The sequence below is a fragment of the Panthera tigris genome, chromosome D3, assembly GCF_018350195.1.
Source record: "Panthera tigris isolate Pti1 chromosome D3, P.tigris_Pti1_mat1.1, whole genome shotgun sequence".
In the NCBI taxonomy this organism is placed as follows: domain Eukaryota; kingdom Metazoa; phylum Chordata; class Mammalia; order Carnivora; family Felidae; genus Panthera; species Panthera tigris.
In genome coordinates this window covers 10,566,378-10,594,225 of record NC_056671.1, presented here as the reverse complement: position 1 = coordinate 10,594,225, position 27,848 = coordinate 10,566,378, and the positions used below count along the sequence as shown (strand labels likewise).

At 50.3% G+C, this 27,848-nt stretch overlaps 2 protein-coding genes across 7 annotated transcripts in view; one reads left to right on the top strand and one right to left on the bottom strand.

The window, feature by feature from the left end:
* The window catches only part of TPCN1 (two pore segment channel 1), a 61,111-nt gene extending 57,928 nt beyond the window's left edge, over positions 1 to 3,183 (bottom strand). For 2 of the 4 annotated variants that reach the window (XM_042962476.1, XM_042962479.1), the window contains exon 1: positions 2,911 to 3,183. In XM_042962476.1, coding sequence (XP_042818410.1) covers positions 2,911 to 3,091 — 181 coding nt within the window. In that variant the 5' untranslated portion in view covers positions 3,092 to 3,183. Of the gene's footprint in view, positions 1 to 2,692; positions 2,754 to 2,910 lie in introns of those variants that run through there. The other 2 variants (XM_042962477.1, XM_042962478.1) reach the window with 2 other exon arrangements.
* Positions 3,184 to 3,206: 23 nt separating this feature from the next.
* On the top strand, positions 3,207 to 27,848 carry IQCD (IQ motif containing D). Of its 3 annotated transcripts, none has more exons than XM_042962490.1 (5): positions 3,207 to 3,328; positions 21,152 to 21,973; positions 24,161 to 24,394; positions 26,507 to 26,575; positions 27,352 to 27,848. In XM_042962490.1, the coding sequence occupies exons 2-5, from the start codon at positions 21,245 to 21,247 to the stop codon at positions 27,673 to 27,675; spliced, it is 1,356 nt and encodes a 451-aa protein (XP_042818424.1). In that variant the 5' UTR covers positions 3,207 to 3,328; positions 21,152 to 21,244; the 3' UTR covers positions 27,676 to 27,848. The 3 variants fall into 3 exon arrangements, with proteins under 3 accessions (XP_042818424.1, XP_007079678.2, XP_042818423.1); XM_007079616.3 differs by having other exon boundaries at positions 26,504 to 26,575; XM_042962489.1 differs by lacking the exon at positions 3,207 to 3,328 and adding an exon at positions 8,559 to 8,631 and having other exon boundaries at positions 26,504 to 26,575.

The following is a 27,848-nucleotide window of genomic DNA, read 5'->3' as shown; positions in this document are numbered from 1 at the left end:
CTGTGTGTGTGTCTCTCTCTCTCTGTCCCTCCCCCGCTCCCTCTCTCTCTCTCAAAAATAAATAAACATTAAAAAAAACTTTTTTTAAATAAAAAATAAATAGAGTATTACAGTAATAGCATTAAAGTATGGCAGGGAACTGTGTAAGAACAAATACTGAAAATTTAAGCATAATTATGTTTGGAGATTGAGATTATGGCTAATATGTTCCACCACCTCCATCCCTCTTGACCCTTGTTTATGTGTTTTGTGAAGATTTTCGACTTAAAAAAAAAAACCCATTAAAATAATAGTAGTTAATACTCATTGAGCATTTACTATGTAGCAGGGGTTTTCTAGCAATTTTTAAGTAAAGCTGATTGAAACTTCATTAATAGTAAGTAGGATTTTCTTTTTAAGTTTATTTATTTTGAGAGAGAGACAGGGCAAGCGGGGTAGGGGTGGGGGCAGGCAGGTAGGGGAGAGAGAATCCCAAGCAGGCTCCCCACTGTCAGTGCTGAGCTGGACGCGGGGCTTGAACTCACAAAGGGTGAGAGCGTGTCCTGAGCCGAAACCAAGAGCCGGACGCTTAACCGACTGAGCCACCCAGGAACCCCGCAAGTTATTAACCCCCGTACTAACCCCCATTACAGAACGAGAGACTTCCGGCTCAGAGACATTAAGTGACTTGACCAAGAACCCACAGCTCGAAAGCCAAACTTTGAACTACACGGTCTGGCTCCGGACCGGTTATCCCAGCCACCGCACTACAATTTCTCCCAGACCCAGCCTCGGGGGTTTACACAGCACCCAGCCTCAAAGACGTGCAGAGTCAGCGTGCCAGATCACCCACACTTGCCCATATCATTCTTATATAAGCATTATTCTCCTAGATTTAGGTGTTTCGGGAGGAAGGAGACGAGCATTTTTTTAAATGACATCGCGGCGTCACACAGCAAACGGCACTCATCCTGGACTCCCCATTTAGAACCCGCAGAACTAGCCTGCTGCGGTTCCTATTTATACACATTCCCGCTTCCGCTGAGTGGGACCAAAAGCGAAGACTCAGCAGATCTGACGGCAGACCTTTGAACTTAAAGACGGCAGCAGGTTCCTTCCTCAAGCCGAGGCCTTCTGGGCCCCATCAAGTCGGTCTCCAAACTAAACCACTAAAGGGCAAGCCGGCCATTTGCTTCTTCCACACGCCACCAGCAAAACCCTGGGCAAGTTCCTGCGCGTCAACATCTTCTTAAAAGTAGGCAGTGAAAGTGAGCGCCATTCTATTGGTTAAGCCCGGAGCGCTCTGCCCAGCCAACTTCCTGTGCGACTTTTTTAAGTGTCCCCCCAAATCCGGGGATTAATTTTGCTTGGAAAACAAGCAAGTGGAGAACGCAAGGGAGGAAATCCCAACTGAGACGCCGCCACTCGGGCAGTCTTGCGCAGCAGCGTGTGTTTTATTTGTTTTCTCTTCCGTTTAACTTTTCACCACAGGTATTTTCAAACATATTCGAAAATAGACCGAATATGTAAATGAACTTCCTTGCATCCCTCGCGCAGCTTTGACAGTGATCAACGTCTTCTCATTCTCTCCCTGCCATTTACTTTGTAGGTGAGAGGATCTACCAACCTTCTCAACTCATCAAGAAGAGGTTTCTAAATTTTTTTTTTTTTATCATTGCTATCATAATGGCTAGAGGTTTTTATTTTAACTGTTTAATATAGGACTGCTTGCTAACAATGCATGCGGTATGTGAGTTCTGTGGGTCTCTACCAGGGTGATTTGGGCCCTCGGGGGACACCAGTAACATACGGAGACATTTTTGATTATCATAACTAGGGGGGAGGGGTGCTAGTAGGTAGAGACCAGGGGTGCTCCTAAGCAGCCACCCTGCAACGCACAGGCGAGACCTGCCACAACGTCGAAATATGTGGCTCCAATGTCAACAGTGCTGCTGTTGAGAAATCCTACTTAGCTAATATCCCCACTTCACAGATGGGGAAAACTGGGGCTCAGAGGGGCTAAATTACCCTGCCTTTTATAAGCAGGGAGGTGGTAAGAGCCCAGATTTCAACAGCTCGATCTCAGGCTGTCTGAATGCGGGGGCCCTCCCCACTCAACCATTACCATCTACCTCCTGCCAGAACCAGACCAGCAATTTGAACTCCAGCCCATCATTTTGCAGAGAGGGGAAAAGTGAGGCCCACAGGGGAGCAGGGACTGGCCCAAGGTCACACAGTGCAGGGCTCCTGAGTCCCAGCCCAGTGCTCCTTCGGCGGGCTCTGCTCCTCCCTCTATAGAGGACCCAGTAAGGGTCATCCGTGGGGACAGGTCCCAGGACACCGGGCCAGCAGCCATCCAGACTCAGGCACGAGACCCTGCGGGTGGGGCGCCTGAGGGCGCCAGGGAGCCGAGCAGATGGCGGGGTCGGGTGGGGGACAAGGAATGCGGGCTCCAGCTCCACGTGCTCCCGGCTCTGGTCCGGGCCCCAACTTGGGGGTCGCCCCAGGAAGCCGGGAGCGAGGAGAGGGCGCGCCAAGCACCGGCCTGGGCTGGAGGGAGAAAAGCGCGGCGATGACTTCCCGAAGTCCCTCTGGGCCCGCCCTGCCCGCCTCCCACAGCCCAGAGCGCGGCGCAACCCCTTACTCCATGCCCTCTGACCCCTGGCCCCTGCCCTCTCCGTCAGGCCATCGCTCGCACCCCTCAGATTCTTACACGCGCCGCCCCAGCAACCCGGACCGCGCGCCGGGGTCCGCACCGCGCAGCCCAGCCCGCCGGCGCCGCCGCCGCCGCCGCCGCCAAAGCCCCGAGCCTGGAGCTGTTGCAGCCGCCGCAGGCGCCGCCACTTCAGCCGCTGCCACCACGGCAGCTGCGCCAGCTCTCTCCTCCGCCGCTTACCGTCCCTTCAACCCCCCGGCCCCGCCCCATTCCACCTCTTTGCCGCGGCCTATTGGCTACCCAGGCAGCATGATGAGCTCTGATTGGGCAAGCTTCACGTCCTTCCCCAGTTCTCGCCCACTGCTGATGCAGGATCCCCTGCCCACCTCCTTGGGAAGAGGTGGGACAAAGAAGCTCCGCCCCTTTCCCCACCCACCCCGCCCCCGCCTTCCTCATTCAGCCCAACCCAGGGAGACTCGCGGGCCTTTTCATTGGCGGAGGGTCAGAGAGGCGGTACTTCTGATTGGTCAGGCCTCAGGAGGTGGGGCGGATTGAGCGAAACAAGGAATGGAATGGTGAAAAAGAAAGTCAGTCAGACGCCGAGTCCCTCCTTCAGTGATTGGCGGGTAACCTAGCAACGCAGGTACAACGGAGTTAAGTAACTGCGTTGAGAAACCAGGGCGCTAGGAGCAGGTGAGTGACCCCGGTGGGGAAGGGCCGGGAATGAGCGGGAGATGGGGAATAGGATCCAGTCCGCTATCATTTGGTGCCTGAGGAATCAGTGGCCCGCACCGCGATGCTGTCCCTGCCCCAGAACCCTGCTCTCCAGCCCCTGCCTGTGTCCGGGCCTCCCTCTCCACTGCCTTCAAGGAGTACTGGGCATCTTCTGTGTCCTTGCTTCTACTCTGCCTCCCCGCTCACCATCTTCACATCCCCGCTTCCTCATCCTTAATACGTGGATGATACTAGTCAAGTGGAGTCACATCCTGGTTAACTAAGTTCAAGTCAAACATAGGTGATGGGGATGAGAGGGTAGTTTACAGGTTCCCTACCATTTCGCCCAAAGGCCATGCATTCCAGGAGGAGCATGCAAATCATCTCACTTGGGTGTGTTCAGATTAGGCCCTTTTGATTATATCATTGTTTTCCTGTTGTGCTAACGACATAACTTAATTCCCATTCTTGTCCTTAAAATGTGATTTCGTTGTGCATACTTCATTCAAAGGGTTAGTTGTTAAGGATTAAATGAATTGAGGCAATGAAAAGCTTGGCATGGAGCTGAGCAACGTAGTAAGTGCTCAGCAAACAGTGGCAATTTCTTTTCTTCCGAAAGCACATTTGTCCATTTGTCTTCCTGCTTCAAATGGATCAGGGGGAGTCGTTTTGTTCCATATCTCAAATATTCATAAGTGTTCACCAAATGCCTACTACTGGGTGCTGGGGTAGAGAAAACAGCAACAACAACAACAACAACGGAAACTAATTCCTGCATTCATGGAGCTTGTCTAATGTGGGAGATAGTCATTAATCTAGTAATATACAGATAAATGTAAAAGTACACCTGTGCAGGTGCATTTCTAGAACGGTGGAGCATGGAGGACGACAAATCCTTTCCTCAAAGAGCAACTGTAGCCCATCAATGGATAAATGGATTAAAAAAAAAAAAAAAACACGCACAATGGAATATGATTCAGCCCGTAAGAGGGATGAAATTCTGATAAATGCTACAAGGACCATGGAGATCTAATGCTAGGTGAATATAAGCCAAGCACAAAAGGACCACTATGTATGATTCCACTTATATAAGATACCTAGAATAATCGAATTCATACAGACAGAAAGAATAGCAGAATGAAATAATGATACATGCTACAACATGGTTGAACCTCAAAACCACTATACCAAGTCAGGTCCATTGGCACCACTGACACTTCGGGATAGGCGATTCTTTGTCGTAGAGGGCCATTCTGTGCAGGGCAGGATGTTTTAGCTTTATCCCCAGCCTCTGCCCACTGTATATGCCCGTAGCGCCCTCTCCCAGCTGTGACAACCAAATATATATCCAAATTATTGTCAAATGTCTCCTGGAGGCCAGAGTCACCCCTCCTTAAAAACTACTGCGCTGGGGGGGGCGCCTGGGGGGCGCAGTCGGTTAAGCGTCCGACTTCAGCTCAGGTCACGATCTCGCGGTCCGTGAGTTCGAGCCCCGCGTCGGGCTCTGGGCTGACGGCTCAGAGCCTGGAGCCTGCTTCCGATTCTGTGTCTCCCTCTCTCTCTGCCCCTCCCCCATTCATGCTCTGTCTCTCTCTGTCCCAAAAATAAATAAACGTTATAAAAAAAAAACACAAAAAACTACTGCGCTGGGGCGCCTGGTTGGGGGGGGGGGGGGGCGGGGCTCAGTCAGCTGAGCATCCGACTCTTGATTTCAGCTCAGGTCATGATCCCAGGGTCGTGGGATTGAGTCCCGAGTGGAGCTCTGCATTGAGCGTGGAACCTACTTAAGATCCTCTCTCTCTCTCTCTCTCTCTTTTTTCCTCTCCCTCTGCTCCCCTCTTCCGCTCACACACTCTCTCTCCCTCAAATTGAAAACAAAATTACTGAGCTAAGCACAAAGTCAGATACGAACGATTTCATACTGTATGATTCCATTTATATGATTTCATTTGTATGATATATCCAGAAAAGTTAAATGTGGGAATAGAAATTGTTTGCAAATTAGCTCATGGGAAGTTGGGGGGAAGTGATAGAAATTTTGTGGTGATGCGGCATAACTTTGGACATTTACAAACAAGTCATGGAGTGGTACAATTACAATGGGCAAATCTTAGGGGATGTAAATTATACCTCAATAGAGTTTAAAAAAAAAATTTACACCCATGATAAGTACCATGCAGAAAAGGTACAGAGGGTTTCCACAGATCACAGTGCCCTCTCTGTTCCAGTCTGGGGAGAGGTAGCCATTGAGCTGAGACTTGAAGGTTGAGAAAGAGCTAATCTAGGGGTTGGGAAATGGTTTCTGGGAAAAGGAACATCGTGTGTGAAGATCCTGCTGCTTTCAACACTTTATTTTTTATTTATTTTATTATTTTTTTTAAGTTTATTTATTTTTGAGACAGAGAGAGACAGAGCATGAATGGGGGAGGGGCAGAGAGAGAGGGAGACACAGAATCGGAAGCAGGCTCCAGGCTCTGAGCCATCAGCCCAGAGCCCGACGCGGGGCTCGAACTCACGAACCGCGAGATCGTGACCTGAGCCGAAGTCGGACGCTCAACCGACTGAGCCACCCAGGCGCCCCTGAACACTTTAGAGACCAGTGTGGCTGCAGCACAGAGTGAGGGCAGGAGGGCTTTGAGGGATGGCTGGTCGGGGAGATTGAAGCCAATCAGAACAAATCTCATTAAAAGAGTGAAGGAGCTTCAACCTTCTCGCTCTGCTTGCCCTCTGTCCCTGCCACGGCTTCAGTCACCATCGGTGCAGTAACAGCTCTCACATTTCTGGGTCTTTCTGGGTCTTTCTTAAAATCTACTCCAGGGGCGCCTGGGGTGCCACAATCAGTTAAGCATCCAACCCTTGGTCTCAGCTCAGGTCATGAGCTCACAGTTCGTAAGTTCAAGCCCCATATCGGGCTCTGCGCTGATGGTGTAGGGCCTGCTTGGGACTCTGTCTCTCCTTCTCTCTGCTTCTCTCTGCCCCTACCCTGCTTGTGTGCTCGCTCTCTCTCTCTCTCTTTCTCTCTCACCAAAACAAATTAAATTAAAATTAATTAATTACATTGAATAATTAAAAACAATAACAATAAAACACAAAATCTACTCCAGATATCAACCACTCCGCCACATTTCACAGATGTCCCACCCAGGTGGCTGCTAGTCTACACATATATCGTGCCTAGAAAGAGGCGCCCCCTCCAGGCACACACAGCCCCACAGTTGGTAAATGGATAGCACGTTCTGCCATCAGTAAACACCCCAACCCCTCAACGCCTGCTTCTCTGCCAGTGTTCACCCTTTGGGTAAACACGGAAACAATCCGTCAGGCAACCTGAGCCAGGACTCTAAACACCATCCCCCACTTCCTTCTCCCCCAGCCCCCACAGCCACTCCTTCATCTCATCCACTGATTCGCCTGCTCGGTGTTCCTAGGGCCCATCCACTGCTTTGTCTCTGGTTGAGGCCACCTATGTCTCTTCCCTAGACACCGTGACAGCCTTCCAAACCTGATCCTTCTGTCTCCTTGCCCCTGCCAACCCTTTCACCACAATTATCCAGGCAGTAGATCTCGTCTCGTCGCTCACTCCCTGCTTAAAACTCCTCCCCCAGCCTTTCATGTCTCCTCTCGAGCAATGAGGGAAGATGCCACGGTTGGATTTTCTAACCAATCAAGTTAGGATGACTTTCTTATTCCCTGGCCCCCCCCCCCCGCCCCCCGTAAGGTTGTCGACGGGAAATGAAAATAGAAGGATAGCCAGATGACCAGGCTGGGACACGACAAAAAAGTACTGAAAATGGCAGGAAAGGCAGACTTGAGAAGGGGTGAGGTCTGAAGTCACTGTTCATGCCTCGTCTGGACATACACAAGTTGTTGCTAGAAGGCAAGAATCTGCCCCACCATTCCCTCTCCCAGACTGCACCCTCCACCCAGAAAGCCCCAGACAGCCTTAGATTGGAAGCAGTGGGGCGACAGAGACCCAGCATCAGTTTCCCTGCCTACAGGCTGGATAGGCTGTCCAGGGCATTTGCCCTACCCCTGAGCAAGGCATCCCTCCGGAACATTCTAGGCGCACGTGGTCAGATGTAAATGCCATGGTTTTACCTTGGGTTTTCACTTCATTTACAGTGAAAAATGGAAAAGGCTGAGTCTTCCTTGCTCTGTGCTAAATTCCTCCCCCCCCCCCCCCACACACACACACCTTTTCCCTAGGAGACAAGAACTCAGAGCAATGAGGCACCACCTGATTTATGCTTCAACATATAATAATTATCACTCCCCTTTGAAGAGGACTTTTAACCCTCAACAGGGCTTTCTCATCTAGTAGATCAGCGCCCCTCCACCCAGTTGCCTTTTGATGTGGTTTGGACAAGTACTGTATCCCCAGATGCCAGAGAGATAAGGGACGTGCTCAGACTTATTCCAAGAGCTCCAACAGGGAGACTCATGCAGCTGGGTCTCCTGACACTCAGCTCGTGAACCTGATCTTGATTTCGTAACCGATGGCAGCTTTCGATGGCACGGATGTCAGCTCGTCAGACAGAGCTGAGCTGGCCAGGGACAGGCCTTCCTTCGAACCTGGATGGAGCGCTGGACTTGGCGGTGGGGGTGGGGGGAGGCAGGAATTTTATAGAAGAGCAAGGCCACTGTGGTCTAGGCCAGTGATTCTCCACCAGGGGCATCCCCCGACCTGCCACCCTCACCATGTGGGGATATTTGGCAATGTCTAGAGACATTTTGTCTCCAACTGGTCAGAATCGGTGATGAGAAAAATGTGCTACCTGCATCGAATGGGTAGAGGCCAGGGACGCTGCTACAGGGGGCGCCTGGGTCACTCCGTCCGTTAGGCATCGGACTTTGGCTCCGGTCATGATCTCACAGTTCATGGGTTGGAGGCCCACGTCGGGGTTCTGGGCTGACAGCTCAGAGCCTGGAGCCGGCTTGGATTCTCTGTCTCCCTCTCACTGCACCTCCCCCACTCACGCTCTGTCTGTCTGTCTGTCTCTCTCTCTCTCTCTCTCAAAGATAAACATAGAAAGAAAGAAAGGAAAAAAGAAAGAAAGAGGGAGGAAGGAAGAAGGAAAGAAAGGAAAAAAAGAAAGAAAAGAAAGAAAAAGAAAGAAAGAAAAAGAAAGAAAGAAAAAGAAAGAAAGAAAGAGAAAGAAAGAAAGAAAGAAAGAAAGAAAGAAAGAAAGAAAGAAAGAAAGAAAGAAGGAAAGAAAGAAAGAAAGAAACCTTGTCCCAGACTGATATTTCCATACAAGGCAAATGGTATTGCATGCGAACAGGTACGTGTGCACATAACCCTACTTCTCCCTTCAGGCCCTGGTTAGTGGAACTGAAAGGAAACGTGATTGCAAATCAAGATGATTTGAAATCAGGGGAAAGTATCTCTTTGACCTTAGCTTTCAAATAATAGCAGCACGTTATATTCTACAACCAATCAAATGCCTTTAGCGAGGGGGTGGGGGGGTGGCTTTCGAACACAGATTTTTTTTCCCTTTAACCACAAACCAAAGAAATACATTTTCCTTCTCTGCTCAGCACACACGTGTTAATAACACATGAATACTTAACTACACGCCACGCACTCTAATAGTTCCCATTCTATTTCATTTATTTTTAACGCCAGTCCCAACTGACGAATTGATTTCACTACTCACCGAAGGGTCGTAATCCTTGGTTTAAAAAAGACACTTCTTGAACGTAATCAAGCAGTGAGGAAAAACCAGTGTTTCGCATTTGATAAGATTAGGATTTAAATATTTTCTTAGGTGGAGGAAGTTTATTTTAGAAGAATCTAAATGCACCACTAGGAAATTCTTCCTTTTGTCTCAAACAGCCACAGTGATACTACCCACAGTTGAATATAACCAGAAATAAACACGTCTAAAATGACATTTAACCAAAGGAGGAATTAAAAATCATGATGAATTAATTTGTAAGGAGGAGGAGACAGGAAACGGGACTCCAGTCCTCCTTCATCACCAACAGCAAAATGAAAATAATGTAGAAATCAGTCGAATTAAAAACAAACAGTAGGGGTGCCTGGGTGATTCAGTCCGTTAAGCAGCCAACTCTTGGTTTCATCATGGGTCCTGATCTCACATTCCAAGAGTTCAAGCCCCACATCGGGCTCTGTGCTGGCGATGTGGCACCCGCTTGGGATTCTGTCTCTCCCTCTTTCTCTGCCCCTCTCCTGCTTGTGCCCCCCCTCCTTAAAATAAATAAATAAATAAACATTAAAACAATTTTTTAAAACAGTAAAAAAGAGTCAAAAGTCGTTCCATTTTGGCACTTTATAAACCCTTCTGCATACTGAGGAAAAATACCTCTTCTATTTTAAGAAGTATTCAAATATTAATACTAAACCATAGGGGCGCCTGGGTGGCTCAGTTGGTTAAGCATGTGACTTCGGTTCAGGTCGTGATCTCACAGTTTGTGAGTTCAAGCCACATGTCAGACTTTATGCTGACAGCTCAGAGCCTGGAGCCTGCTTCCGATTCTGTGTCTCCCTCTCTCTCTGCCCTTCCCCTGCTCGCCTTCTCTCCCTTTCTCAAAAAAATAAATAAACATTAAAAAATACTAAGTTATATTATTTTTGAAATCATAATAGAAGTAATAAAAGCTAGACATTATTTTTTTAACGTCTATTTATTTTTGAGAAACACAGAGAGAGAGCACGCACAAGCAGGGATGGGGCAGCGAGAGAGAGAGAGAGAGAGGGAGACACAGAATCCAAAGCAGGCTCCAGTCTCCGAGCTGTCAGCCCAGAGCCCGACACAGGGCTTGAACCCATGAATCGTGAGATCATGACCTGAGCCGAAGTCGGACACTTCACCGATCGAGCCCCCCGGGCGCCCAAGCTGAACATTATTGAGCCAGGATTTCATGTCGTACTCATGACAGTTCTATTGAGTATGGGTTCCCTTACTATCCCCATTTTACAGATGAGGAAGCCAAAGCTTAGAGGGTTTGATCGACTTGCCCAAAGCCACACAGCAAGGATCTAGAACCCACAAACTTAATCACTGTGTGTGGTAGGCTCATGTTTTTCTTTTCTCCTTCACCAATGAGGAGATAAGGGCCCAGAAGGTCAAGTGAACTTGCCCAGGGCTGTAGCTATGGCCAATGTCCAGTAGAGAGCGTTCATTAAAACCAACAGTTTAGAAATCTGTCCCCAGGAGCACATTGCCTCCCAGCCTCCGTCACCACTCAGTGCCCTCTGTCTCCAAAGCACAGGGTAACGTTGGAGCCCACAGCCATGAAGTCATCACGGCAGATGAGATTCCGTCTGTTATCCGTTAATACCTCCAGCGTTCGCTGCTAAAAGCTCCAGCCTGGGAATCTTTTGCAAACCAGATATAACCCCCAAAACACAGGTTCTCCGAAAGGACATGAGAGGATTGGGTAATATTTCAAAAGTGGTGATAGAAAAAAAAAAAAAAAAACTACAAAAAAGAAAAAAACAAATTGGATTTAAATCTTTTTATTTTAAAATTCCAAGCCCCCAGTACAGGGATGGGAAACAAATAGGCCAAACGCTGGCCCACAGTTTTCATTCTTAAAATATGACGCTATCTTCTGGTTCTAATTCAGGACATAACGTATTTCGTGAAGTAACATTATCATATGATGCCAACATCTCCTTGTGAGGAAATGGGCTGGATTTGCCGTCTCTTCACTTATTCCACAGTGATTTGTTGAGTGTCCACTACATGATCTTGGCTTGGGACAGCAGTCTCCGTCATGGATTCTCTACCCCTTTCCAGCCGCTCACTCTCTCCGCTCTAGACTTAGAAGGCTCAGATAAAGCATACAGAGTTCTGAAGAAAGCTATTTGCATGGTTGCCAGACCAGTGGGATCTCCTGAGACTAAAAGGGAAATTCCTGCTGTTTCAAAGGCAAAACCTCTGCCTATTACCCCAGCAATTAGGTGGTAAAATCAGAACTAAGTGGCCAGGAATCCCTTAGCCATCAAAGATTTCTTTGAATCCCAAGAAGGAGCTCAGGTTAAGAATGAAGCAGGGAGTGTTAGGTCCTAAGGGCCTGGGGTGGGTGGCAATTGTAAAGCTCAGAAACGGGACAGAGCTGTCAAAAGTACATGAAACCAGGGGCGCCTGGATGGCTCAGTTGGTTAAGCTTCTAACGTTAGCTCAGGTCACGAACTCGTCGTCCGTGAGTTCAACACCCACATCAGGCTCTCCTAACAGCTCAGAGCCTGGAACCCGCTTCAGATTCTGTGTCTCCCTCTCTCTCTGCCCCTCCGCGGCTCACTCTCACTCTCACTCAAAAATAAACATTAAAAAAAAATTTTTTTTTAAGTACTTGAAATCAACTACGCAAATCGTGAAATCCACAACATGGTTTTATTCGATCTGAAATTGGGCGGGAACTGCAAATTCTCCTCTAGGGTAGGAAGTAAAAACAAATAGCATCTCTTGTGAAAACTTCCCTTTGTCATCTCCACCTCCAACCATATTTCCCACCCCAAACCATTCCTCCTTAGCTCTCTCCCATCTAAACCACAAGCAGCCTTTTTTGTCTAGTCATGGGAAGTAGCAGGAATGGAGCCAGGAAAGCAAAAAAAAAAACAAAAAAAATCTCAGTCGAAGCTACGAATCACTGAGGAAATATTTAGTTGTCTAGGAATGCACGTACTAGGAATTTTAAACAGTAGGCTGGTACTATAAGAGAGGGTGCGTTCAGTTCATTTTGTTGGTTCAACGATACTTTTTGGAAGAGATGTATACACGTGGCACTAACACCACTTACATTGATTCTCATGGTGAGAAGCCTATGCTGAAGATCCTTTCCAATTACATCAATGAGAAAATCTGAGTTTGGTGTTAATAAGTCTTTTGTATGTTAGCCTTACATCCGGCAACTTGGCCATAATTGTGCGATTCCAGGAGCGTGTATAGAGATTCTTTGGGATTTTCTACATACGTAATCGTGTTATTTGCAGACAAAGATGGCTTTATTTCTTCCTTCCCAATCTGTATACACTTAATTCCTTTTCTTGTCTTATTGCATTAGCCGGGACTTCCAATATGATGTTAAACAGGGAGTGTAAGGGGGGATATTCTCGCCTTGTTCCTAACCTTAGGGAAAAAAACTTCTAGTTCCTCGCAATCGAGTATGGTGCCAGCTGTAGGGCTTTTGTAGATGTTCTACATCCAGTTGCGGTAATTCCATGATATTCCTCATTTGCTGAGAAGTTTAGTGTCATCGTTGAATCGTGTGGGGTTTTGTCAAATGCTTTTTTGCATCTATTGACATGGTTTTCCTTTTTGTTGATGTGATGGATTACGTGAATTGAGTTTTGAATGTTGAATGGACCTTGCAGGCACAGGAGAAAGCCCACTTGGTTGTGGGATATAATTCTTTTTATACTTCAATTTGTGAATATATATTATATTATATATTATATATATTATCTTTTTATACTTCAATTTGTGAATATATATTATATATTATATATATTTGTGAATATATATACTTCAATTTGTGAATATTTTGTCAAGGATTGTTGCATCTATGTTTCTGAGAGATATTGGTCTGTAGCTTTCTTTTATTATAGGGTATTTGTCTGTTTTGGCATTACAATAAGGCTAGCCTCATAGAACCTGTTAGGAAATATTCTTTCTGCTTCTGTTTTCTGGAAGAAATGTTAAAGAACTGGTATAATTTCTTCCTCAAATAGTTGGTAGAATTCACCGGTGAAATCATCTAGGAGTTTTCTGTTTGGGAAAGTTATTAATTATTGATCAATTTCTTTAATATATAAAGGCCCATTGAGATTATCTATCTCTCCTCGTGAGAGTTTTTGTGATTGTATCTTCAAGGAATTGGTCCATTTCATCTAGGTTATCAAATTTATGGCCATAGAGGAGTTCATTACATTCCTTTATTATCATTTTAACATCCATGGGATCAGTAGTGATGGCCTCTCTTTCCTTCCTGACATTTGTAATTTATCTCTTCTCTCTTTTTTTTCGTATGTCTGTAACATCTCCCTGCCAGTTGCTAATCTCGCTTTTTAACAACAGAGATCTGGGCTCATGCTCATCGTCCCCGAGCAATAGCATCCAGCTAGAGTGAATTGATATCAGGATGTAGACATTCTTGTGTTCTCTGTGAGGACAGTGATACAGATTTTCTAGTTAGAAAGCTTCCTTTTTCATGAAAGTACTTAAGAATGAAAGTATACTTACACTTCAGGAAAAAAAAAAAAAGTTGAGTTGGTAATAGTACGCTCTGGTCTATAGACTTGGCAGAAATCACAAAGGTGGCATGTTAGTGAGAGAGATTTGGACAACCCTGAATCAGAACTAACCCTCACGAAGGCTGCTCTCCTGACCCAGACCCCACGTTCTGCTTCCCACACAACGGCCTCATGCTGCTCGACAGTCCTGTGTCGTGATCAGTTACGACGGGTGTCTAGGTAATTAGTTTATAATAAGCTCCAAAGTAGGTGAATGATTGACTCGAAAACATAAAAGTCAATGAGAGATGATTCAAAGCTCACCCTAAAATAATTCAGCCACTCACTCATTTGCATCCTGATGCGCTCTCTCTCGAGCGGGGAGAGCGCGATGGGGCGACAGCTCTGTTGTCGCAAACTGTGTCTAATCCCAGGTGTGCCCACGGGAATGCGACACCAGCAAGAACACTGCTGGTGGGACGTGTACATATACCTATAACGACAAGTATGAGCATTCATATTGTAGCCGCTAAGTCGATTGAATGCTGTGGGAACCGGATCTGGGACCCGTCTGTCCACTGGGTCTCTGCTTGACGGGATCCACTGAAACTGGGCCGGCAAAGTATCACTGTGCTTGGGCCACTAGAAAAGCCGATCTGAAAATGGTAAGACCGGACAGTTGGAGTTACGGCGGGGGGCAGGCTCTCCAGAAAGGTTGCCTGGGCTGAGACCCCAGCGTGGCCGCTTAGTAGCTATAAATTCATGGAGACATCTCACCTTCCTCTCTGCCTCCCTTTCCCTGTCTGTGAGTAGAACTAATGAAAACACCTACCTCGTAAGGTTGTTGTAAGGAATGAGGGAGTTAATACACCCAAGGCATTTAAAATTTTTTTTTTAACATTTATTTATTTTTGAGACAGAGAGAGACAGAGCATGAACAGGGGAGGGGCAGAGAGAGAGGGAGACACAGAATCCGAAACAGGCTCCAGGCTCTGAGCTGTCAGCACAGAGCCCGACGCAGGGCTCGAACTCACAGACCGTGAGATCATGACCTGAGCCGAAGTCGGACGCTCAACCGACCAAGTCACCCAGGCGCCCCACACCCAAGGCATTTAGAACAGTGTTGGGTTGGGGCGCCTGGGTGGCGCAGTCGGTTAAGCGACCGACTTCAGCCAGGTCACGATCTCGCGGTCCGTGGGTTCGAGCCCCGCGTCTGGCTCTGGGCTGACGGCTGGGAGCCTGGAGCCTGTTTCCGATTCTGTGTCTCCCTCTCTCTGTGCCCCTCCCCCGTTCATGCTCTGTCTCTCTCTGTCCCAAAAATAAATAAAAAACGTTTAAAAAAAAAAAAAAAAAAAAGAACAGTGTTGGGTATGGAATCAGTTGCCAAGAGTTAGCTAATATCAAAATGTCGTTCTTTGCAATGAGATTCCCGCCCCCCCCCCCCCCGACCACACTCCAGTTTTGTTTAACCCCCTCTGCCTCCATGTACCATTGTGAGATGTGCGGGGTAGTTGCAAGGGTCGGGTTTTCTTCCTCTTTTTCTCCCCAAGGGGAAGAAAATGTAATTTCGCTCAAACCCTTTTTTTTCTTTTCTCAAAATGTTCTGAGAGTGAAAAGTAATAAAATATCCAACAAGCCCATTTGAATGAAGACGAGGTATAATTTGCATGATAAAGATATATTTCCATTTATAAAGTTCATCAGCAGAATTAATGACAAATAAAGGGAAGACCCAATTAAAGTTCCCCATCCATTAACAACCTTGCTTCACTCTCAGGGCAGGAATTTTAAAAGGAGAGGCTTAAGTTGGAAATGATTTAAATATTAAGGTTGGTGGCATTAAAAAGGACATGAAATGATCATATTAGGATTCAAGGGAAAGAGATTCTCCAGTGACTTTTGTCATCAGAGCGAGATGCATTTCCCCCCCGAATCGTCGTTCCGCTGGCTTCTCTGTGTTCACCCAAATGAGCTGTCAAACACTGATGGGCGTCATCATAATCAAAGAAAACAAGTTTGCCCTTTAAAGCAAAAGAGGCAATTTGGCTGAAAGCAAATTGGAAACATTTCATAGAACGTTGCATTTCCAGCTGCAATCTCTGAAGAGTTCAGGCGTTTTCTGATTTACGCCTGAGAGCTTTGGGGGACAATGGGAGAGCTTCGTGAAGCACTTTGTTCACGTTCATCCCGTGGCCACGGAGCAAAGATCTTCAGAGGGGCCGAGGAAGCTCCCTGGCTGTCCCTGAAACATGATCTTCGGCGGGGGGCAGAGAGGGGGGGGAAGCCTTAAGGGGATTCACGAGATTGACGAGATTGACGGGGGGAGCAGAAAGTGGGGCGGAGAAACAAAGAAATGCCAGGTAGGGCCCTCCTCGCCTCCACTCCCAGAGCCTTCTGACTTTGGGACCCATTATGCCTGGCCGAGGAAGCAAGGGTCCTTAGCATCTCATCTGGCTGCCTTTCTTCCTTGCTCGTGGTCACTCGAGATGTTCCTCGGATTCCCGCTCTTCTGTTCGTGTCCTCCGGTTCGGGGAACTGAATATCTCTCGGGGCTTCAAGCGTCCGCGACTCCTCCCTCTGCATTTATGTCTCTGTCCCCAAGGCCTCCCAGGACCCCCCGGATGTGTGTTGTCAGATGCCTAGAGCACGCTCAGCTAGGCTTCTTTGATTGTAAGCAACAGACACCGACCGTGGCTAAGCACTCTCTCTCTTGCTCTCAAAAATAAATAGACTTTAAAAAAACACACAAAAAGGGGCGCCTGGGTGGCTCCGTCGGTTGAGCATCCGACTTCAGCTCAGGTCACGATCTCGCGGTCCGTGAGTTCGAGCCCCGCGTCGGGCTCTGGGCTGATGGCTCGGAGCCTGGAGCCTGCTTCCGATTCTGTGTCTCCCTCTCTCTCTGCCCCTCCCCCGTTCATGCTCTGTCTCTCTCTCTGTCTCAAAAATAAATAAACGTTAAAAAATAAAAAATAAAAAAACACACACAAAAAAACAAAACCGAGGGGCGCCTGGGTGGCTCAGTCCGTTGGGCGACCGACTTCAGCTCAGGTCATGATCTCACCGTCTGTGAGTTTGGGCCCCACGTCGGGCTCTGTGCTGACAGCTCAGAGCCTGGAGCCTGTTTCGGATTCTGTGTCTCCCTCTCGCTCTGCCCCTCCCCCGCTCACTCTGTCTCTGAAAAATGAATAAATCTTAAAAGTATATTTAAAAAAAAAACGAGTTCTTTGTCCTCCCTTACACACCTCCTTCCCCCCAATTTGTCTAGTCCCTCAAAAGGGCCCAATCTTTCTCTCCCAGTCCCCCAAACGCAAAACGGTCTCACTCATCAAGTCCTGATGACTCCTTCTTTTTTTTTTTTAAAGTTTATTTATTTTTGAGACAGAGAGAGACAGAGCATGAATGGGGGGGGGGTCAGAAGAGAGAGGGAGACATGGAATCTGAAACATGCTCCAGGCTCTGAGCTGTCAGCACAGAGCCCCACGCGGGGCTTGAACTCACGGACCGAGACATCATGACCTGAGCCGAAGTCGGACGCTTAACCGACTGAGCCACCCAGGCACCCCTTGATGACTCCGTCTTCAAAACATTTCTTGCTTTTGGGATGAGCACTGGGTGTTGTATGGAAACCAATTTGACAGTAAATTTCATATATTAAAAAAATAAAAAAATATATTGTAAAAAAAAAAACAAAACATTTCTTGCATCCACAGCATATGACAAGGAGAAGGGCACAGGGAACCTGGAGGTGGCAGGCCCACCCCAAAACGATGTTGAGATGTTTTTTTCAGTGCCGGGTATATAGCCGTGATCAAAATAGATAAAGCCCCTGCCTTCATTGGAGCTCACCTTTTAGGGGAGGGGGAAAGACAGACAATAAACAAACAGGCCCATATACGGATGTCAGACGGTGAGAACCTAGCTGGGAGAAAAGCAAACAGGATAGGGGGAAAGGGAGGGCAGGGAGGGCAAGGAGGAGGAGAGGGTTTACGTTTTATGAAGGAAATCCGGAGAGCACTCACTACTACACCAGGATTTGAGCAGAGGAGGAAGTGCGGGAACGAGCTTTGCAGATATTTAGATGAATGCTCCAGCCCTGGGGCTTGGCGGGGGGCAAGGGTCGTGGTGCACAGACAGCAAGTGCAAAGGCCCTGTCAGAGGCTGGAGCACATTTGACACGTTCAGGGAACAGCAAAAGGGTCGGTCTGAGTGCAGAAGAGCAAGTGGTCGCAGCAGCCAGATTACGTAGGGCCTTCTAGGTCGTTGTAAGGACTTTGGCTTTTATCCCGAGTGAGATGGGGAGCTGTTGGCAGCAGGGGGTTCTGGTAAATGTCCAACAACCAGTTTGGTGGGAGGGGGCACTGATCTGTAGTATTCGCCAATTTCCGTGTGTAAATACTCCCACCATGGCTGATTTCAAACTACTGATGGCTTGGGGCACCTGGGTGGCTCAGTTGGTTGAGCACCTGACTCTTGGTTTCGGCTCAGGTCACCGATCTCACGGTTCCTGAGTTCGAGCCCCACATCGGGCACTGCACAGACAGTGCGGAGTCTGCTTGAGATTCCCTCTCTCTACCTCTCTCTCTCTCTTTCTCTCAAAATAAATGAAACAAACTTAAAAAAAAAAAAGTCAAGTTACCAATGGCTTAACAGGAACCTCACAAATACCCTGAAATTTTAATAACCGGTCCTCGTGAGCTGGATTTTGAACAGAGGAGTAAAAGAATCTGACGTTTTAAAAGGCTCCCTCTGGCTGCTGTGATGAGACTGTGGAGGACGTGGGCGGAAGCAGGGTTACCAGTGAAGAGGTTCTCACAGTCATCTGGGTAAGAGATGATGGACCCTTGGAAGGTCCAGTGGCTGAATGACATCAGGAATAGCATTCCTGCAGTTTCCTTCTCATTCACAAAGTGGCTGCCACTGCTCCAGCATTAAAGCCCAAGTTCAAGGAACGGAGGTGAAGCCAACAATGTCTTTCTTTTGTATGGGGAAGGTAAAAGGTTTCCTAGAAGCCCCTAGAAAACTTCTCTATCTCATTGGCTTTAACAGTGTCTATAGCCACTCAGAACTGTAAAGGAGGTTGAGAAGTTGAGGATTGAATATTTCCAGCCACTATATTACAGGCAAGCAAGAAGGAAGGAGGTTGGGATGGGGATGGTGGCTGCCACAAAGAGGCTGGCCTTATAAGAATCAACTACAAGAATTTGACCCAGCCTGGAAGCCCAGGCAAGTCTTCCCTGAAGAAGTGACAATGTGAACTGAGATCTGAGTGCAAATAATTAGTAATGAGGAGGGAGAAGAATGTTTCAAGAAGACGAAAAGAGCATGTGCAAGGGCCCTGAGGTGGAAGGTTTATAATACCCCAAGCTCTCTACTTGCCACAACCCTTTCCCTACAAATCATCCATTACGACCAATCTTTCTTGAAAATCTGAGTTGATCCTGTTACCTGTTTCCTAAAATCAAAATGGATCCCAATCTCCTACAAGATAAACTCCAAAGTCCCCACTCTATGTTGAAAGCTGGGCATGATCTCAACCTATTCTGTGATTACAGCTTTATGCCCTTCCTCCTAGAGTTGTTGAACTTTCACGCGTGCGTGTTTCATATTCCAAACTAGGTTATAAACTCTGGCAGGACAGGAACCATTCCTTGTATCTCTTTTATATCCCCAGGAGCTCAATAAATACCCAGATAGATGACCCTTACTGCAGGGAGCAGGAGGAGACGTAAGCAGACCAGTTAAGAAGCTCTTTCATCATCCGAGTGAGAGATGATAAGGCCCTCACTCGGTGGCACAAAGGCTGCCCGGAAGGAAAGGAAAGGAGGGGGCGCTGTCAGAGAAAGAACGAAGAGACTGGGATGGGGGGGGGGGGGAGAGTGTGGGGTGGCACTCAGGTTTCCAGCTCGAGCAAGTCGGATGGCAGAATTGCCAATCGCCAGGACAAAGGATAAGGAAGGAGCAGGGTAAGGGCTGGGGACGCGGTGAGGTCCCTCTTAGACATGGTATGTTGGGAGGCCCAGCCAATCCTGGGCAGGAGGCAGGAGGCAAGTCCGATGGTACATCTGGATCTCCGGCCAAGCCCAGACACTCAGACCAGGAAATCACCACAGTCCTGGACCTGGGATCGGGGTTCCCTGGGTTAATAATGCTAGTTATTATTTATTGAGCACTTACCACGTACAGGCCCTGTGCCAGCAACTTCTCACCGGATCTTAAGATCTCAGTTTTATGGCTGAGGAAGCCCCGGCTTAGGAGGATTGGACAAGTAGCCCAGGGTCCCCCCAGCAAGGGTCTAAACCCAAGTGGGGCTATTGCGAAGCTAGTACTCAGCCATTGTGCCAGGTAGACAACATCCATGATCGGTGTCTGATCGCTGCCACAAATTTCTCAGAGAGTCTTTTCAACTGTTTATTTTGTAATGACCGTAGATTTACGGAAAAGTTGCAAAGATAGTTCAGGATTCCCAAATGCCCTGTACTCAGCTCTCCCAACGTTAATATCTTCAATAACCGTGATGGGTCTGTCCGTCAACACCAAGAAACTAACGTTGGTACAATGCTGTTAACGACACCATCGGCTTGGTTTGATTTTACATTTTCCTACTAATGTCCGTTTCCCATTCCAGGATCCAGTCCGAGATACAACATCGCACGTAGCGAAGCAGGTTCGAAAGACCGTGTTTCAAAGTCACTGTTCGCGCCCCCCCCCCCCCGACTTTTAAAATCCATACTTAAAAACCAGCGCAGATGTGCTGTGCTGGTCCCAGTCCCATTTGCTCGCAGCCGCATTGTTCCCTCTGTCCCTGTGCTGCTGTCTCTGGGCTGCTGACACCTGCAGGCTGCTGTGCCCACTCGTCTTGTCCTCGGGCTTCCCTCTGGGTTTGGCCGATGGGAGGCGCTGGTGTCGGATTGGAGGGTGGGAGGAAGAAGAAACCACAGTATTTCCTCTTCTCTCTGCTTTGGGCTGCGTTTCCAGCGGTGGCCACAGCTCCTGGGGGGGCTATAGCTCCGCCTGGACAGGAAGTGGGTGTGGTTCCAGCTTCCCCTGGGTGACCCTCGTCCTCCAAGCTCACCACCAGCTCCTTCTGTGGTGGCCTCCTGCCATTGACTGTGGCTGGGTGGCTTCCCCTTCCCTGGTTAGCCTCTCAACTCTTTCCATCACCCGTGTAACTGGCTTTCTATATTTAGATGCTTTAAAAAAAAAAAAAATTCAATAGCATTGACTTTTATTCATTCATGTTAAGTCACCCGAAACGATGTCTGTTGCGATTAAATGCTCATTAATGTAAATGGCTGAACAAACCCATTTCCGGGGACACTTAATATCCTACCTAGTTAAGTCGCTTCAACAGAATGGCGTCTGCGCTCCCGGCTGCGCCCTGCCTGACATCTGTGCCTGAGACCCACCTCTACGCTTGGTCCTCCTTCCCTCGTGTCCGATGCCCTCACAACGCTAGAAACCGCCTTCAGTGAGAGGTTCTGCGTAAAAGCTGCGGGGCACCCGGGACGAGCTCTCGGCGTTGACGGTCTGTGGCCGCTGCGGCCACAGCAGCCACATTCGTGCAGCACCGCGCCACTAACCGCTTACTCCTTCCTTCGCAGGGTCGCCAGAGCCACTAACGGCAGGAGACCTACGTAGTCTGCCAACGTCTGCGCCTCCCAGGGCGCACAGGGGCAAGGGAGACCGCTCGGAAAATGGCTCTCGATGTCCTCGCCGTGGCCCCTCTCTACCAGGGCCCTGACATCAACAGAATGAGGCTGACGGCAGAGCTGTCCAAAAAGCCGGCCTCCCCGCTAAACCCCTTGGTCCCCTCGAAGTCCAAACTCACCACCATCGAGACCAAGAGGGTCATGTCCGTACTGGACGAGACCATCCACAAGGTGGAGCTGGTGACCCTGCTCTCACACTTGGCTTCCAAGGACGAGGCTCTGGAGGGGATTCTGGGAGGGGACGTCAGGAGGGCGGTGAGAGAGCACGAGGACCTGTGTCGCAGCCTCCTGGACAGTGTCGCTTACCTGCAGGATAAGGAGAGGCGGCTGCAGGAGGAGGAAGAGTCTGAGGACGAGGGATGGCTCAGAGACCGCCTCCTCTCCGTGCAGCTGCAGAAATCCAACCTACTGCCGCTCATGGAGCACATCAGAGAGTCCACCAAGGACGTCCTGAGACTCTTGCTCGATAACCCGCAGGCGGCAAAGCTCTCGGAGACGCACGCGCTGGGCCGAAGCGCAGAAGCCCAGCGTTTTATTGACTGCCTGATGGAACTGCGGGGCTTCCTGTTCGAGAAGCTACTCACCAGCCCCATGGAAGCCAGGGAGAAGACTCAGTTCATACAGGATGTCAGTAGACAGAACAGGAGGAACCAGGACATCATTGATGCGCTGGAGAATGAGTTGGCGGCGAGCATGAAGAACAGGGACGCAGAGGTATCGGTCAGACTGTGGAAGGGGCCACACGGAGAAGCCAACCCTTTCGGCGGCTGGGTTTTTGTCTCGGTGACTTAAACGCCTGCTGTCATTCACTCACCCCACGCGTACTGTTAGGAGCACTTACTAGGTGCCGGGTCTCATAAATGAGTCCCCATTGTCCCTGCCTCATGCAGTGTGGGGGAAGGTAGGTCTTAAAGACCTGATTTCGTTACGGTTTTGAGAAATACGACGGAGGGTAAGCGCAGGGTGCCATAGGACAGTGTGACAAGAGACCCAAAGGGTCAGAGACATCAGAGCCAACGCCTGAAGAACGAAAGGGAGTGAACCAGGCAAGAGAGGGAGGAGGAACAGGCCAGGCCAGCAACAGGCGAGCTCTTTCTACAAAGGGCTGGGGAGTAAGTACTTTAGGGTTTGCCAGAAGACCACACGGTACCTTTGAGGCCTCATCGACGAATGTGATCTCTGTTCGGAGGGCGAGGGGCAGATGGCACAGGTGGAAGCTCTAGAAGGATTTTGAAGAAGGGGGAACGATAACATGATTCCAGCCTAATAACCATCCGGGATGCACACGTATGTATGATGCTGTGCATACGTTTGCTCAGTAGAGCCTTACAGAGTCCCCATGAGGTGGTATCCAAGTATAGGTTTGGCTCCCAAGACAGACCCAAGATGACAGCGGCTTAGTCAAGATGGAAATGTGTTTCTCTCTAGTGGGAAAGCTGGAGCAGTCACAGAAGCTCTGCCTTGTAAATTCGTCAGGGCTCCAGGCTCCTCCCGTCCGGCCTTTCTGCTGCCCCTCCCCCAACCCTTCCCTGCCCCCCCCCCACACACACACACACACAGGGCTTCTAACCATGGACCCAGAAGACCCCCATCATGTCACCGCTGGTCCAGCCAACAGGAGGCAGAAAGGGGAGGAGGGCCTTGACCCTGGCCCTTTGGGGATGCAACCTGGAAGTAGCCCACGGTCACGGATCTTAGCCACACCCTGTGGCTGGCTTTGCTGGGAAGGGTCGTCCGTGCCTGGGGCCCTGTTTCCCAGGAGTATTCTGCTCCACAGCCTTGGCACTGCCATTTCCAGCCCCCTGTGATACACAGAGCACGAGGCCCTGCAAAACTGTTTGCCACCCGGCCTCCCCCACGCCCTAGCTCAGGCTGAACCTCCTTAGGTTCTCACTGAATTTGTCCTTGAAAGCGGAGTTTGTTGATGAATGTTTATGCGATTATTTATCTGGTGATTTGATTCGGGTCTGGCACCCCATAAGAGGACGGGGGCCTTGTCTCTTTCGGCCCGGGGCGCTCGGTCAGGGGAGACCACGCACAGGTTGGAAGAGCGCCGGCGAGGGACAGGGAGAGGGGCCCCAAACAGCTTAGTGGGTCCCATTCGGGTGGTGGAGACGGCTTGGGCTTCCAAGTTGGACGGATCTGGGCTCAAATTCCATTTCTCCGGGTTGACAAGTGTTATCGTGTCACTTGGATCTCAGTGTGAAATGAGAGGGTGACACCCTTGGGCTGCCGCGGGGTCAAGAGAAGCTCAGACCCCCAGGGGTCCCCCCTGCCAGTTGACCCCAGCCCCCCAGGCTGCTGGCGGGAGCCAGTCACAGCACTGCTGTGCTCACAGGGAGACTCCGGGGCTTGTGACCAGCCTTTGGAGCTTATTTACAGAATGGCCCCATCCTCCACCCCCATTCCTGTTCTAGAACCTTCTGAGGGCGGTTTTGTCCCTCAAGCATTAGCGGGGGGCAATCCCCACAGTACGTGTGTCTCGTGCTCTCATGAAACACTCCTAGTGTCTCTGCCAACGGAATACTCCTGTTCTGTGCCACTGTCCAGACCTGCCCAGAGGCCTCGCCCCAGCTTGCCTGTGCCCATCACTCAAGCCAGGAGACAGAGGGGGTGGCCAAGCACATGGGGTCCGGATCAGACAGACCTGGCTTCAAGTACCCCCACCCCTCCCCGGCTCAGCTGTACAGCCCCAGACAGATGAGCCGATGCCCTTGAGCCTCAATTGCCTTGGCTGTGATCAGGCGGTCTCCGTCCGCCTTGGGCACTGGGGGCGGGGTTCCGCCAGGTAACAGCGCAGGTTGCCGGCTCCCCCCCGCAAGGGAGCGTGTGGTACCAGTTCTCCTGCGACTATCGGGCATCACGTAGGTAATGATGGAGCCTCTCGTCTTCCTGGCCCAGGTGGAGAAAGAGAACTTCGTGATCCAAGAACTGAAAAACCACCTGCACCAGGTGCTCAGGCTCTCCGAGAACAACCTCCTTCGCACCAAGCAGGAGGCCGAGAAGCAGCAGAAGGCAGACTTCCGGGCCTCGCAGGCCAGGGTGGCCAAGATCCAGCAGGAGATACTGCTGCTGAGGTCACAACACCACAACCTGGTCGTGGAAAACCGGGAGGCAGAGCAGGCGCTGAGGAAGGTACGGGGGACAGCAGGGAGGGGACAACGGAGGCCCTGGGGGCAGGGGAGGGGTGGTCTAGCAGGAGGGCGGGGCAGGGTAGGCCTCCCCCAGCCGGACAGGGAACAGCTCCCCTGAGGAGGAGGGCTTGGGAACAGGGGAAGTGCAGGAATGAGCCAGTGTCTACCCCCCACCCCCTGTGCTACACATGGGCCTGGGGGCTGGGGCGGAGACACTGGTCCTATCCTCCTGCACGCTGGCTGTGTGACCCTGGGCGAGTGCCTTAACTACTCTGAGCCCCAGAGGGATGATAATACCCACCTTGTCGTGCAAAGGACCTGAAGGAGCTCCTAAACCTCAGGCGAATTTCGTAATTCCCTCCAGCCCGTGTTGCCATCTTTAAGACGAAAGTGAGCAGATCGGTCTAATGGGTCATTAGGAGAATCGAATGAGACGGTAGGGGAAAGTGAGTGCATTAAGTGCTCAGGACACATCACTTCTCTTGCCTTCTCCAGCATCTCCTCTGGGCCCTGGGCCTGCACACACCCAGCTTGCTTCCGGATCTCTTTCCTCATAAAGGAATTCTCTAATACTTGTTCCCAGTTTTCGTCTTAGTGTCATGACTCCTGAGCATCTGATGGAAGCCGTGGGCCTCTGCTCCGTAGGAAGGCACAGATACACCTGCACGTCCGGGGGGCGGTTCTGGGGGGGCACAGGCCCTCTGCAGCCAGCCCGTCCATGGTGCCCAAGTCAAGAGCTCTTGCCCTGTAGGATTAGGGAGTTGGTTTATTTGTTCTTCACTGAAATTCACATAACATAAACTTAACCACCAAAAGAAATTTTTAATGTTTATTTTTGAGAGAGACAGAGAGACAGAGCGTGAGCCTGGGAGGGGCAGAGAGAGAGAGAGAGAGAGAGGGGGGGGGAGACAGAATCCAAAGCAGGCTCCAGGCTCTGAGCGGTCAGCACAGAGCCCGACGCGGGGATCGAACCCACGAACCGTGAGATCGTGACCTGAGCCAAAGTCGGACCCTTAACTGACTGAGCCACCCAGGCGCCCCTAAACTTAACCATTTCTTTTTTTAACGTTTATTTATTTTTGAGACAGCGAGAGACAGAGCATGAACGGGGGAGGGGCAGAGAGAGGGAGACACAGAATCAGAAGCAGGCTCCAGGCTCTGAGCTGTCAGCACAGAGCCCGACGCGGGGCTTGAACTCACGGACCGCGAGATCATGACCTGAGCTGAAGTCGGACGCCCAACCGACCGAGCCACCCAGGCGCCCCTAAACTTAACCATTTTAAAGTGAACAGTTCGGTGGCATTTAGTACATTCACAGTGTTGTGCAGCCACCCCCCGATCTCGTTCCAGAACGTTTCAATCCCCCCAAATAAAACCCCGTACCCGTTAAGCAGTCACTCCCCATTCCCCCTTCCCTCCAGCCCCTGGCAACCACTAATCTGCTTTCTGCTTCTATGGATTTGCCTGTTCTAGACACTTCATATAAATGCAATCATAGAATATGTGGCCTTTTGTGTCTGGCTTCTTTCCCTTAGCTCACGTTTTCAAGGTTCATCCACGTAGCATTTGTCAATACTTCGTTCCTTTTTATGGCTGAATAACATTCCGTTGTAGGTAGGGGAGCTGATCTTTAAAAAACAGATTATGTCCCTCTCCTGCATCAAAATCCACCCAATGGCTTTCCGTCTCCTTGACGCTAGGATCCGAATTGCTTCCACTGCTGACATTCCCTTCGGTGATGCAGCTTCTCACTCTGACCTCCCTGGGACCCCACTCCTCCTCAGCCACTCCATTTCCGGCCACGCTGGCTCAATTTCTGCTCTTCAACACCGCAAGCCTGTTCCTACCTCAGGGCCTTTGCACTGGCGGCTCCCTCTGCCTAGAGTGTTCTGGAGTCAGACACCTGTGGCTTCAAATTCAGGCTCTACCTCTCATTCGCTCTGTGATCTCGGGCAAGTGAGTTAGCACGTCTGATCTCCAGTTTCCTCATCTGTGAAATGGAGAAGCTACCTTGTGGGCGAGGCACGTTAAAGCTTGCTGCAGAGTGAGCTCGGCACGGTTTGTTGTTCCTATGAATCCATCAAACAATGACTTGTTGACTTTTTTTTAGAAGAAATACAAAGTGGAGACGGAAATTGAGAACTGGATCCAGAAATACGATATGGAGATGGGCGAGAAGCAGGTATTTGTGCTGTAGTCTCTCGAGTGCGTTTCCCGTGGTCCTCTAGGAAAGGTCCATGGTCTGTGCCAAGCTCTGGGCCTCCCCAGACAGGCTTCCCTGCCCCCCTACCTTAGGCCCAAGGGTTTGTCTGGCCTCGCACAGCGTGGGGAGAGGTGGGAGAGGAAGGAGCCGGAAGCCGGAAGCCACTAAGCGCTTGTCACCGGGCCCAACGATCTTGGCTCCATCTAGTGTCCACATCCCATACTCTCTGTCCCTTCCGCACGTGGCTCCTGCCAGCAGCCTCATGAGCCAGGGCTCCTCCTGGGCAGACTCAGGCGCGGGCTTGCCTCCCCTGCTTCCCTCAGTCGCGCCCAGGTTTCTCCTGAGATGTGCCGCCTGCCGGGACAGCGCAGTGAAGCTGGTCCCTGTTATCATTTGGAGCTTCTACTCCAGTGTCCCTTACCCGCTGTGTGACCTGAAGCAAGGGGCTTGACCTTTCTGAGCCTGACTCTGCATGTGATCGAGTCATCCCTGCGCTGGGGCCATGAAAGGGATACAGTGAGGCACCACGGTCACAAATGCTAGCACCCGGCACAGGACGCGGCCTGGAGGAAGCGCTTAGCAAACAGAGACCTAGAAAACGGGGTGCCCTCAGGCCCGCCTCCCCACAGCTCTGGGACCGTAGGCGCCACTGCCGGGGCAGAAGCCCCTTCGGGAAGGCCGGGGGTGCACGCAGGGGAGGGTGGCAGGCGGCGCCCCGTGCTCGGTGACCCCCACCCCCTGCCCCCCCACCCCAGGACGAGTACGAGGAGCTCGACATCATCCACAAGGAGGAGAAGCTCCAGCTGGAGGAGCTGAGGCAGAGGTACAAGGTGCTCGTGGAGGAGTTCGCCCAGATCCGGGCCGAGCGGGAGGTCAATGCCAAGAAGAAAATGGAGGCCGAGCAGGAGATGCTGCGCATGGTGCGGGCCGCCACGCTCATCCAGGCCGTGTGGAAGGGCTACCTGGTCCGTTCCGTGCTCAGGTCCAGGAAAAAGCGAAGCAAGAGCAAAGGGAGGGGCAAGAAGGGCAGGGGCAAGGAGAAGGGCAAGGGCAAGGGCAAGGGCAAGGGCAGGAAGTGAGTCTCCCCCCGGGCGCCCCACTCCCGACCCGTGTCGCCGCGCTCCTCACTTCTCGGAGAGCAGGCCGGGGGGCCACGAGGAGGGGGAGCCCGGCCATTCCTGGCTGGAGGGATTTTTCAAAGTTAAAAACCATCTCAAGTCCTATCCTACGAATAAATGTCGCTTTGCCCAGG

Excerpts from the sequence above, each read along its gene's own strand:
- IQCD (XM_007079616.3), top strand. The coding sequence starts at position 21,245 with ATGGCTCTCGATGTCCTCGCCGTGGCCCCTCTCTACCAGGGCCCTGAC. Across the intron at positions 21,974-24,160 it reads TGAAGAACAGGGACGCAGAG|GTGGAGAAAGAGAACTTCGT; the intron begins GTATCGGTCAGA and ends TTCCTGGCCCAG. Across the intron at positions 24,395-26,503 it reads CAGAGCAGGCGCTGAGGAAG|AAGAAATACAAAGTGGAGAC; the intron begins GTACGGGGGACA and ends ACTTTTTTTTAG.